Source organism: Gopherus evgoodei, chromosome 9, assembly GCF_007399415.2.
Source record: "Gopherus evgoodei ecotype Sinaloan lineage chromosome 9, rGopEvg1_v1.p, whole genome shotgun sequence".
NCBI lineage: Eukaryota > Metazoa > Chordata > Testudines > Testudinidae > Gopherus > Gopherus evgoodei.
In genome coordinates, this window is record NC_044330.1 from 89042127 (window position 1) to 89054534 (window position 12408).

At 44.0% G+C, this 12408-nt stretch overlaps 1 protein-coding gene across 7 annotated transcripts in view; it reads right to left on the reverse strand.

Moving 5' to 3' along the window:
* The window catches only part of ATRX (ATRX chromatin remodeler), a 146602-nt gene that overhangs the window by 99488 nt on the left and 34706 nt on the right, over window positions 1–12408 (reverse strand). For all 7 annotated transcript variants that reach the window (XM_030575146.1, XM_030575149.1, XM_030575148.1 and 4 more), the window contains 3 exons: window positions 12083–12135; window positions 11008–11132; window positions 9596–9715 (listed from right to left, as the gene is read on the reverse strand). In XM_030575146.1, the coding sequence (XP_030431006.1) occupies window positions 9596–9715; window positions 11008–11132; window positions 12083–12135 (298 nt within the window). The remainder of the gene's footprint in view (window positions 1–9595; window positions 9716–11007; window positions 11133–12082; window positions 12136–12408) is intronic.

Here is a 12408-nt window from a genome sequence, read left to right on the forward strand (position 1 = left end):
CATTGCACCAATTTATCATCTTCCCCTTTACACAAATTAATATTATCACACGTTTAGTTAAATCCATGCATCTTCTTTGTTCATACAAGCATAATGATTCTCAGAGAAAATTAGTTTCTTTTGGAATCAAAACCATGAAGGGGTTCCAATGTGAAGAAATACAGAATTTCCAGGAAGACACATGAAAAACTGTAGAGTTGCTGCAAAACTATCCTCTCCACATCCTATCCATCCCTTGCATGTATTGGGACCTATAGATATTTCTGTAGGAAATATATCATATAAAGATAACATGAAACATTGCAAAACAGAAGGTTACTACCCCAAAAACTGAGTTGTCCAAATCCATTACCACTGCAGAACCACAATGTAGAAATCACACAGCACACTCAGGAGCCAAGAAACCTTTAACAGTATAACCATTATGGGGCCCTTGGATCTGAGCATTCTAGAAAATAGTATTATAAATGGTCACATAACCCTTCTACCCATTCTCTGACCCTCACTCTTCATGTGTATTTATAGACTCTGAAGGAGGAAGGGCTGATATATGACTCTTCAGAGGCAATATATTAGGAAAACTCCATTTAACAGAAGGTAACCTTCTGTAGGGAGTGCTTATTTTACAGAATTCATGTCCTGCACAGAATATTTTATTCTCCACAGAAAATACATTCTGCTGAAGAAGTTCTGCAGTTATGTCTTTCGCTCACCAGGAGCTGCTGTGGCACTGGGACAACAGTTGCTTCCAAGAGGGAGCAGCCTCAGCTGCACATAGGGAAAAGAAGAGGCTGTGTTCCTCATTGCACCCTGCCTGTGGGGCCAGGTCAGGAAGCATGGGATATGGGTGGACGTACAGCATCGGGCACATGGGGCTGACATCTTCAGGAAGAGGACACAGTCCAAAAGAAGGATGTTCACATATTCAGGAGCAAGACCCCTCTGTCGGGCCCATGAGGTGAAAAGGTTCCACATGGCCCTGTAGGACCACCTTCTGGGCTTCTCTCTGCTACTTGAGAAGATTTTTTGTACTGCTGATGAATATTCCCACACTAGCAAAGATGTCCACCCAAAAACCAACCTCTGAGGTGAAGTCTGTAGATCGGATGCCGGATCCTCATGCCATGTTGAATAAGGAGTTCCAAAAAAGTTGGCAGTGGAAGCGAGGAACATGCTAACGTGGAGAAGGGGAAATCAGAAGTAGCAAGACTAGAACAGGCTGATCAGAATGACAGTCACTCTCTCCCATCTGATCTTGTGTAGGACACGCCTCAGGAGCAGTAGGGGAGGAAAGGTGTAATAGATCTGGTCCAACCAGTGGAGGACAATAACATCGCCTTGGGAAAGGGTGCCAAGTTCCTCCCCACCCCACCCCCCAAAACACACACAGAGTAGTACTGGCTGCATTTGCTTTTGGCATGGGAGGTGAAGAGGTCCAAGCAGAGTCCTCCAGTAGTCGAAAATGTTGATGACTATGGAGTCGTGGAGCTCCCATTCGAGGTCAGTCATGAATTTCCTGATGAGAGTCTGTAATTACGTTCTGAGTCCTGGAAAGATATGCTTCCGACTAGGGATGTAAATATGGTTTAAAAATAGTAACCATTAAAAATATTAAAATTCCATCAGTTAAACGATTAACCGTTAAGGATCCAACATAGGCGGGGAACTAGGGGTGCAGTCTTATGCTGGGCCCGGCTAGTGGTCCGTGCTGGCAACGGAGCCTTGGATGCAGCGCGGCAGCAGAGCCCCTGGATGGTGGGCCGGAAGCTGGGATGCCGGGCAGCAGCAGAGTTTAATCATAGAATATGAGGGTTGAAAGGGACCTCAGGAGACAATCTAGTCCAACCCCCTGCTCAAAGCTAAATCATCCCAGCCAGGGCTCTGTCAAGCCTGACCTTAAAAACCTTTAAGGAAGGAGATTTCATCACCTCCCTAGGTAACCCATTACAGTGGCTTCACCACCCTCCTAATGAAAATGTTTTTCCTAATATTCAACCTAAACCTCCCCTACTGCAACTTGAGACCATTACTCCTTGTTCTGTCATCTGGTACCACTGAACAGTCTAGATCCATCCTCTTGGAACTCCCTTTCAGGTAGCTGAAAACAGCCATCAAATCCTCCCATTCTTCTCTTTTGCAGAGTAAATAATCTCAGTTCCCTCAGCCTCTCCTCATAAGTCATGTGCTCCAGCCCCCTAATCACTTTTGTTGCCCTCCGCTGGACTCTTTCCAATTTTTCCACAACCTTCTTGTAGTGTGGGTCCCAAAACTAGACACAGTACTGCAGATGAGGCCTCACCAATGTCGAACAGAGGGGAATGATCATGTCCCTCGATCTGCTGGAAATGCTCCTACTTATACAGCCCAGAATGCCACTAGCCTTCTTGACAACAAGGGCACACTGTTGACTCATATCCAGCTTCTTGTCCATTGTAACCCCTAGGTCCTTTTCTGCAGAACTGCTGCCTAATCACTTGGTCCTTAGGCTGTAGCTGTGCATGGGATTCTTCCATCCTAAGTGCAGGACTCTGCACTTGTCCCTGTTGAACCTCATCAGATTTCTTTTGGCCCAATCCTCTAATTTGCCTAGGTCCCTCTGTATTCTATCCTTATCCTTCAGCATATCTACCACTCCTCCCAGTTTAGTGTCAACTGCAAACTTGCTGAAGGGTGCAATCCACGCCATCCTCCAAAACCGGCCCCAGGACCGACCCTTCGGACACTCCGCTTGATACCAGCTGCCAACTAGACATGGAGCCATTGATCATTACCCGTTGATCTAGCCAGCTTTCTATCCACCCTATAGTCCATTCATTCAGCCCATACGTTTTTAACTTGCTGGCAAGAATACTGTGGGAGACCGTATCAAAAGCTTAGCTAAAGTTAAGGAATAACATGTCCACTGCTTTCCCCTCATCCACAGAGCCAGTTATCTTGTCATAGAAGGCAATTAGGTTAGTCGGGCATGACTTGTCCTTGGAGAATCCATGCTGACTGTTCCTGATCACTTTCCTCTCCTCTAAGTGCTTCAGAATTTATTCCTTGAGGACCTGCTCCATGATTTTTCCAGGGACTGAGGTGAGGCTGACTGGCCTGTAGTTCTCTGGACCCTCCTCCTTCCTTTTGTTTAAAGATGGGCACTACATTAGGCTTCTTCCAGTCATCCAGGACCTCCCCCAATTGCCATGAGTTTTCAAAGATATTGCAGAGCCATTGGCCATTCACATCCGCCAACTCCTTTAGCACCCTTAGATGCAGCACATCCAGCCCCATGGATTTGTGCTGGTCCAGCTTTTCTAAATAGTCCTTAACCACTTCTTTCTCCTCAGAGGGCTGGTCACCTCCTCCCCGTACTCTGTGCTGCCCAGTGCAGTAGTCTGGGAGCTAACCTTGTTCGTGAAGACAGAGGCAAAAAAAGCATTGAATACATTAGCTTTTTCCATATCCTCTGTCACTAGGTTGCCTCCTCCATTCAGTAAGGGACCCACACTTTCCTTGACCTTCTTCTTATTGCTAACATACCTGAAGAAACCCTTCTTGTTATTCTTAACATCCCTTGCTAGCTGCAATTCCAAGTGTAATTTAGCCTTCCTGATTTCACTCCTGCATGCCTGAGCAATATTTTTATCTTCTTCCCTGGTCATTTGTCCAAACTTCTACTTCTTGCAAACTTCTTTTTTGCATTTAAGATCAGCAAGGATTTCACTGTTAAGCCAAGCTGGTTGCCTGCCATATTTACTATTCTTTCTACACATTAGGATGGTTTGTTCCTGCAGCCTCAATAAGGATTCTTTAAAATACAGCTGCTCTCCTGGACTCCTTTCCCCCCCTCATGTTATTCTCCCAAGGGATCCTGCCCATCAGTTCCCTGAGGGAGTCCAGGGTCCATATTCTGCTGCACTCCTTTCTTCTTCGTGTCAGGATCCTGAACTCAACCATCTCATCGTCACTGCCTCCCAGGTTCCCATCCACTTTTGCTTCCCCTGCTAATTCTTCCCTGTTTGTGAGCGGCAGATCGAGAAGAGCTCTGCCTTTAGTTGGTTCCTCCAGCACCCGCACCAGGAAATTGTCACCTACACTCTCCAAAAACTTCCTTGATTGTCTATGCACTGCTGTATTGCTCTCCCAGTAGATATCAGAGTGACTGAAGTCCTGCATGAGAACCAGGGCCTGTGATCTAGTAACTTCTGTTAGTTGCCTGAAGAAAGACTCGTCCACCTCATCCCCCTAGTCTGCTGGTCTATAGCAGACTCCCACCACAACATCGCCCTTGTGGCTCACACTTCTAAACTTAATCCAGAGACTCATTGGTTTGGGTTAACAATGAGATGAAACCTGAAAGACTGAAGCTTATTGGTTAACTGGTTAAATTTTTACATCCCTACTGCCAACAACAGGATCTTGTGGGCAATGCACCAATCTTAAAGACGAACTGCCTCCACATAAAGTGCAAGCCCCTTGTTGGTTGATATAGCAAACCACTGTGGTGTTGTCTGACATGATGAGAACATAACAGGAGTGGATAGATGGGAAATGCAGGACATGTTCTCTGCACGGCGTGAAATTCCAGAATGTTTATGTGCATCCGGGATTCCAGAGCAGTCCAACTCCCTTGAGTCATGTGCTTACTCATGTGGGCGCCCTATCCGACGAGTGACACCTCTGTGATGATTATTGTGTTTGGTGAGGATGGAAGGAATGGTATCCTGGTGAAGACTTGGTCTGGGTCTGTCCACCACTTGAGGGAGGAGAGAACCTTGTGGGAAACAGTCAGTAGGAAGTCCATGGTGTGACGTGAGAGAATAGGTCCTCTGGAGCCACAACCGTAGGCAGCAAAAGTGGAGAAGAGTGAAGGCGGTAACATATGTGCCAGCTGCCATCTTTCTCCTCTTGGCCACATAAGTCTTGGCCTGAACAGAAGGACTCAAAATCACCTTGGAAACTCAGCTCTTGTAGGCTCTGGAACCTGTTCTCAAGTAAGTAGGCGCATGCCAAGATTGCATGGATGTAGGCCCCAATGAATTTCAGGGACTGTTTAGGAGCCAAAGGCAATTTTTCAATGTTTACACTCACCCCAAAAGAGGAGTGGAGTGGGAGCAGCACGGAGGTCAAGGCGCAACACTCCCCTTTTCATTACGCTGCGAGCTGCCAATCATTGAGAAATGGGAATATAAGGATCCCTTGGCACCAGAGGCGGACCGCCAGTACCAAGAAAACGTTGGTTAAGACCCATGGAGCAGTAGTGATTTGGAACGGTAAAAATCCTGTACTGGAAGTGACAAAGGCCTGCAGTGAATCTCAGGAAACATCTGTGGATAGAATGGATATCACGTACAAGCAAGCATCCTACAGATCAAGGGCCACAAACAACATGCCTCTTTCTAACAAAGGAATGGTGGCTGCTATCGTGACCATATGAAACTTTGGCTTGCATATGAAGCAGTTGAGATGACAGAGATCTAAGATCAGTCATCTTCTTCAGCATGGGCAGCCGGTGGAACCCACAATTCTGCCACTTCCAGCTGCTGCCCCCTGGTTGCAGCCGGAGAGACAAGTATCCCCTCCCCAAGAAGCCCCGAACATGTGTGTCCCTTCCACCACCACTCCCTTCCCAAGAGCAGCCCCGGGCTGGCTGAAGCCTCGAGCCCTCCTCTCACTTGCTTGGTGCACCTTGCCCATGCTCAAAGAAGCCCCAGGGCAGCTGTAGCTATACCTCCCCTCCCCAGACCGCAAGCCGCCCCAGGAAAAAGTGTCTCTCCCAACGCTTTTGAATAGCGCACAACGCCTCCTCAGACACCCTGGAACCAGCATGGGCATAATAAAGCAAAAACGTCACCACCAAACAGCGCAATCAGGGGTCTGGTGGCTGGGACAAGGGAGGCAAAGCCTTTCCTGGCCTATTATACCAACCGCCTATGTTCTTGGGGACTATGAAATAAGTGAAATAGAGAACCATGTGGCCAGACTAGTCACAGGAACACGTTCTATCCCTCCCCTTTGCGGTAGGAAGACCACTTCTAGAGCAAGGATACTGTAGTGAGAGTGGTCCCTGAGGCGAGGTCAGAGGATGCGGATGAGGTAACATGAACTCAATCATACAGCCACGTCAAATGATATCCAGGACCTATTTGTCCATTGTTACTGCACTCCAAACTGGAAACAAGTGTGCTAGATGCTCCCTGAAGGGTGTGGGTCTGAAGTATAGCATGAGGTAGGGTGGTTGCTGGCTCTCTAGGTGCCCTCAGAAGTATTGCTTCTGCAAAGACAGAGTATGATATGCTGTAGGTTGTGAAGAAGAAACCGGAGGGCGGGGCCATGGGGTCTTGCCGTTTGCAAGGCAGCTCACAGGACTTCTGATGGAAGAAATGGGGGGCTCTAGAACGTTGTACGAGTTGCAGGTGGTAAAACATGCACTTGGGTGCTGGTATGTAGATACCCAGAGATCGCAGAGTGGCTCTGGAGTCTTCAAGGGAGTGGAGGGAATCATCAGTCTTCTGACTGGAAGAGATGAGATTCATTGAAAGGGAGGTTCTCTGTGGCAGAAGTGCCCAAACTTTTCCTGTTACATCCCCCTTACCAGTAATGGAATGTGTCTATGGCCCACCACCAACACCATTACTGCATCTTTGGCTCATTGGATGAGATTGGACTGAAGGCAGAGCTGGAGTCAGAATTGGGGATAGGGGAGGAGCTGGGGTTATAGGCGGAGCTGGCCTGGGGCCAGACCTGCGACTGGGTGGTGCTTCCTCCCTATCTCGCATGGGGGCTGATACAGGCCCCACCATGCGCCCCCTCAAACATTCCTCCATGTCCCCCCTGGGGGGGCATGCCCCACAATTTAGGAGCACTGATCTATGCTATTCTGGACTTCCCCTGAGAAACCTGACAAAGGCAGGCATGACTCCCTCTGAATAGCGATCCCCACAGCCATCATCTGCAAAGAAGTGTTTGCTACGTCCAGGAATCTTGTTCTCACAACTAGTTTCCCCTCCTGTAGGATATCCTGGAAGCGATCTCAATCCTGCCGGGGAAGTTTGTCTGCAAAGTCTGCCAACTTCCTGTAGGTAAGGAAATTGTATTTAGCTAACAGAGCTAAGTAACTAGAGATACGAAATTGGAGGCTGGCAGAGGAAAATACCTTGCAACCCAGGAAGGACCAATCAGGCAGATCCAGCAGTTGCTATGGAGAGCTCCAAGGAGCAGAGTACCAATGGCTCTGTTGCTGGGGAAAGGAAGGATACTGCTATTGAGTTAGCAGAACCTTGGGGTACTGATATTGGCATTATGGGAGGGGCAGACCTCGCACTCTGTCCGAGTCCTCCAATGCTGAAAAGTCAGTCTGGTACAAATGGTGGTGCCACTGGAACCAGTGGAACCATGGAAGCCATAGAGTAACAGGCAAGTCTAATGAAAGAGAGCGTACTGCCCTAGAAGGCGATGGCACTTGAAAACATGGAGATCTCACCTCCTCCATGACAAAGAGCTCATGAGGCTCAGGGGCCAGTTCAAGTCTCCCTGGTGTCAGCAGTACACACTGTAGTCGGAACCAGAGCCAGAACGGGAGCCAAACAGAGGACTGCCTCAGAACCGAAGTTTCCATTGACTTCAGCAGTGCCAACCTGGAAGGTGTATGTGGCTCAGTGAATGGAACCAGCATATCCAATGGTCTCTGAAACTTTTTATCACGCTTGGGAGCTTTGGAACATGCCGCTTCCCTGTGGAAGAACTCATGGACAAAGCAGTATCCTTCCTGGGCCTGGAGGAAAACTTACTTTCACGCTTATATTCATTCACGACTAGGCCCCGGACTGGGGTTCACAGCACTGGTACCAGAAGAACTGGACTAGAGCTCCGCGGTAGGAGGCACGCTCCTCAATTGCTCAGACCAATCTACGAGGGGGTTCCCTGATCTTGATCCAACTGTAGCTTCATGGCAACCTCCATGAGGTGCTTCTTGAGGTGGAGAACCCAGGGTTCTTGGGTATGGATTGGGAAGGAGAGGCAGATACTGCACTTGGATACAATATGTAAAGGCAGTGTTGGTGCTTGTTGCTGACTGAGAACGAGCAAGGGCAGAAAACGCAGCTCTTGAACCCCAGTGTCTAGCATAATCCAGTATCCAGGCATGGGTGTTAGAGGAGTTGAGGGAGACTGGCAAAATGGCACCCCAACGTCCTTAAAATACTAAAAACTACTAGTAACACTAAAACTACATAAAAACAACAAAAATACCATTTACAAGAATAAGAGAATCTTTTTTTCCTGTGTTTTAAAAAGTACGTCACAAGAGACAAGAGACCAATAGAGGCTCCGATTCGGACCATGTGGCCGTGAGCAGGAATGACCTCAGTGATCACCCTATGTCACTTCAGACAAAACCATGAGATTCTGTCCTGAAATGTACCATCTAATAATATAATTAAAAATAAACCATGTGGCCCTTCAATTAGCGGAAAGATCAATGTTCAAAAAACAAAAAACAACCCCACCCTAAAAACCTCACACATGCACACACAAAAGAGCAAGTAAACTTTTTCACAGTCATTATTTTTGGTTCCCATTAAATACCCGAACTACATATGAGGAAGTTATTTATATAAACTAATATACTAAAAAAAGGAGTAACTAGGCTGGAGTAAGATACTGATTACTATTTTTCTTATGTGAATTACAAAACTGCCTGTACTATAAGAGGGCAAAGGAACGTAAAATTTTTATGTTTTTTTCAGAGTAGTTTATGCATGGCCTCTTGCTTGTTCCTTTCTGTTTGCCAAGTCCATAAAAGATGAATTTATATTATCCATTAACATCTATGTGCTTGCATATCAATTCTAGTAGAGGTCGAGGAAAATTGGCTGGCATAACAACTTTCCGCAGATGACCTAAGGTATATAACCAATAGCCAGAGAAGTGCCAAGAAATTAAATTCATCTTCCTCACCAACTAATGTTCTGTCTCTGCTTACATGTCTATGGATTTCTTAGAGCCTCAGAAAATACATTCAGTGGAATTCCAACATCATTCCCTAGCAGTGGCATGCATGACATTTTTACTAAGGCATGCATTATACTTGCATGCCTTAAGAAATCCAAAATTGCACCCTCCACACACTGTCTTCAGATGTACCTTATGTACAAGGTCTCACTATGCAGAGGATGCCATTTTGTTCTACAATGTGTGTTCAGGGGACAGATGGAACTATCCTGCAGGTGAGATTCAGCCCATAGGCTACCAGATCGACCATGGTTTTTTTTAATTTGGGGGTATGCAACTGTTCCCTAAAAAAGTATATGGCAAAATAGCAGAGTGGAATCAAACTCTTGGGAATAGAATGAAAGAGATTTATACAAAATACCTAATGAAGCATGCTTTGGTTACCCAAGGCAGGAGATTTTACAAAAGCTAATCTTAGCTTTCAGTGCTGCACTGCAGAAACAGCAATGGAGGCCAATTTTAGCAGGACAGAACCCTTGGTGAACTAAAAGCCAGAAGAGTGGAGCTATTTTTAGGAAATATGTACAATTTTTGGATGTACCAAATGTGGCTATAAACAGCAGTTTAAACCCATTTTAAACATGTTATAAAATGTATTTACCTCCACGCTTTTTGGGAGCTTCAGGTTTCATTTTAACGATATTTCTGCTTCTAAATTCAGGCCCTTTAAAATCATCTTTGTCTTCATTCAGCACTGGCTCTGGTTGTACAACCACTGTACCTAGAATGATTTCATTTAAAAGTTGGAAACCATTACATAGCCAAGTGACATTCCAGTGAAGTGCAAGCCAATACTGCATATATTTCCCCCCAACAAGCTATATGACGACTGACTGATAAACAACACATATCCTACTGCACATGTGTCCATATTACAAATATCAATACCACCGCTCAAACTGGCACTGATATTGCAATTGTAGGACAGAGATAAAAAACTGAATGGACCCTGGAGAGCGAACTATTCTCTCTACCCCCAGATGCAGTCCACGAAGAACAGAATAAAGCATAACAGTGAGACAATGTGGGTGAGCTTGCAATGCAACTGTTCTGCGGCTCCAGAAGTTTTAGGACAGCTAACTGAGCATCTCTCAAAAGCCACAGAAATTTCTTCCCTCCCCCACCAACAGGACAAAATCTTTCTCTCTCTTTTTTTTTTTTAACAAAATTCTTAACTTTACTAACGTTTAAACAAAACCGAACAGTGCTAACCAAAGTTTACAGGAAGAAAAAAAGGTCTAATTTCATATTTAGAGCAGAGTTTCAATCCTGTGTCTCCTGGGAACTTGCAGTAATACAACATTCTGTAAAAATAATCCTTTGACTGCTTCTGACGCAAGGAGCAGTAGTGGTCTCTCTGTGATACTATTGCTTTTATAGAGCTAAGAAAAGCAAGCTTTTTTGCTGTTGTTTTTAAACTATGCTAAAACTAAAAGTATAGTGTAGAGGGTGTTTTAAAGATATTGTACCTAAATATAATAATAATGACAAGGGATTTTTTTTGTTTTGTTTTTAAACATATTTCAACATCTGGCCTAACCTATGATACTTTTAAGCAAAGGGTAAATTTTTCAAAGTGAGTCACTTATGAGAACTAAATCCCATTTTCAAATGGGACTTAGATACTCATGAAAATTTTACCCAGAATGTTTACAAAAAAATAAAACCAAAATACCATTTCCTGTTTCATGTTGTCTTTATTTCCACAAAAATACGGATTTCAATGCATATTTTGAATTTAGTAATCAGTGCATCCTGGTAGATCCAGTGATTTATGTATGTGAGGTTCAAAGTAAACACTTAAAAACAAAATATTTTAACCTTTTGTATGCTATAATCATAGTAGGTCCTCAATATCCTGCTGGCTAAGGTTGGCACATTACAAAATATATGAATAAAAAAATAAAACCAGACTAAGTATACAACGTTTCCCTTTATGGCTATTATGCCTATTCCATCATAGTCTTGACACTAATTCGCAGAATTCAGACACACAGAAAACACATGATCTACCTTTAGGTAAGCTTTTCATATCAACATCATTTTCTGAGTTTTCATTTGAAACATCTTCCTTTACAGTTTCAGGTAAGGTTTGTTCATCATCTGATCCAACATACTTTGTTACAACTGTAGGTTTCCTGTATGAATAGAAAAAAATCCACATTTGTGATAAATATTTTATAGCATTTTAGGTGTATACAGTGTTTTGCAATCAAACACTATCTCCTTGGACCAGGAACCTTGTAATTTTAAATTCTATTTTTAAATCTAATTTAAACTGCAAGAGATTATGAAGCAGAAAGAAACAGACTGGGCAAGAATGACAACAGTAAACAACAGGAGAGGAATTTTGTTCTTAGAGGTACATAGGGTTTCTTTTTTCCCCTCAGAGAAAAAATATGTTGTTTTGTTTTACATATTTTAAAAGGATCTAAAGGACAGAACTGTAAGGTTTACCATAAGACAGCAAAAGACAAAAAGGAATGTGATCAGTGTAAGGTTGCTAAAATGCAGTTATTTTTGGCCACACTGAGAATTTGTTTTCTTTAGGCACTAACTGATAAGCAATTACCTTACTGTATTACTTCTTGAAAGAGAGCAAACAAAAATTAATAAACTGAAGTGCATCAGATTGGCAGTGTATGCCTGAAACACCCCATACCGTTACCAGGTATTTATTTTATTGGTAAAGAGTAAACTGGCTATTACTGACTCACTGAGACAGGGTAAACTCATTACTCCACTTGGATACAAAGAAATGACTTTTCCAAGGGAAAAAAATCCTTTGGTGTGGGGTGAGTAGTCCTGAAGGAGGAACCCAATGAGCATTTATGCCTGATGAGCCTTGAGATAGAAAACAAGTTACCATGAAGACTTTGTTAACAAAGCCATACTCCAGGAAGGGGGTAAATTTGGACTTGACACAGTGAGCCTCCTCAGCTGGTGTAAATCAGCCGGAGGTTACACGGCTCCATGCCCATCTACACTTTACGGTAATCTGGCCCTGGATAGATTGTTTCTGTAGACCAAGTTAGGGAAGGAACCTAGTTACAAATAGTATTATTCATATTTTCCTTTTCAAACTAACCTTTTTGAACGTGATGATCCTAAAGATTTGGATCTTTCTGAAGAGCTATTGCCCTAAAAACAAGGAAAAATTTGAAGTCACAAACATCTGTTGGTGTGTGACCAAAACATACATCAACAAAAAATTAAATTCTTGGATTCCTAGGTATACAGCAGCAACTCAGAAGTCAATTTCTACCTGGGTTTAAACCAATCATATCCCATTTCTTGTTAATACTACATTTCATATCAAGGGCGGCAGAACAAAAATTAAAGTTATGCTTGTAAATGTAGTGTTGTAATTAGCTGGGTTCAATGATGAGACTTTTTAGTTTATAAATTACGACC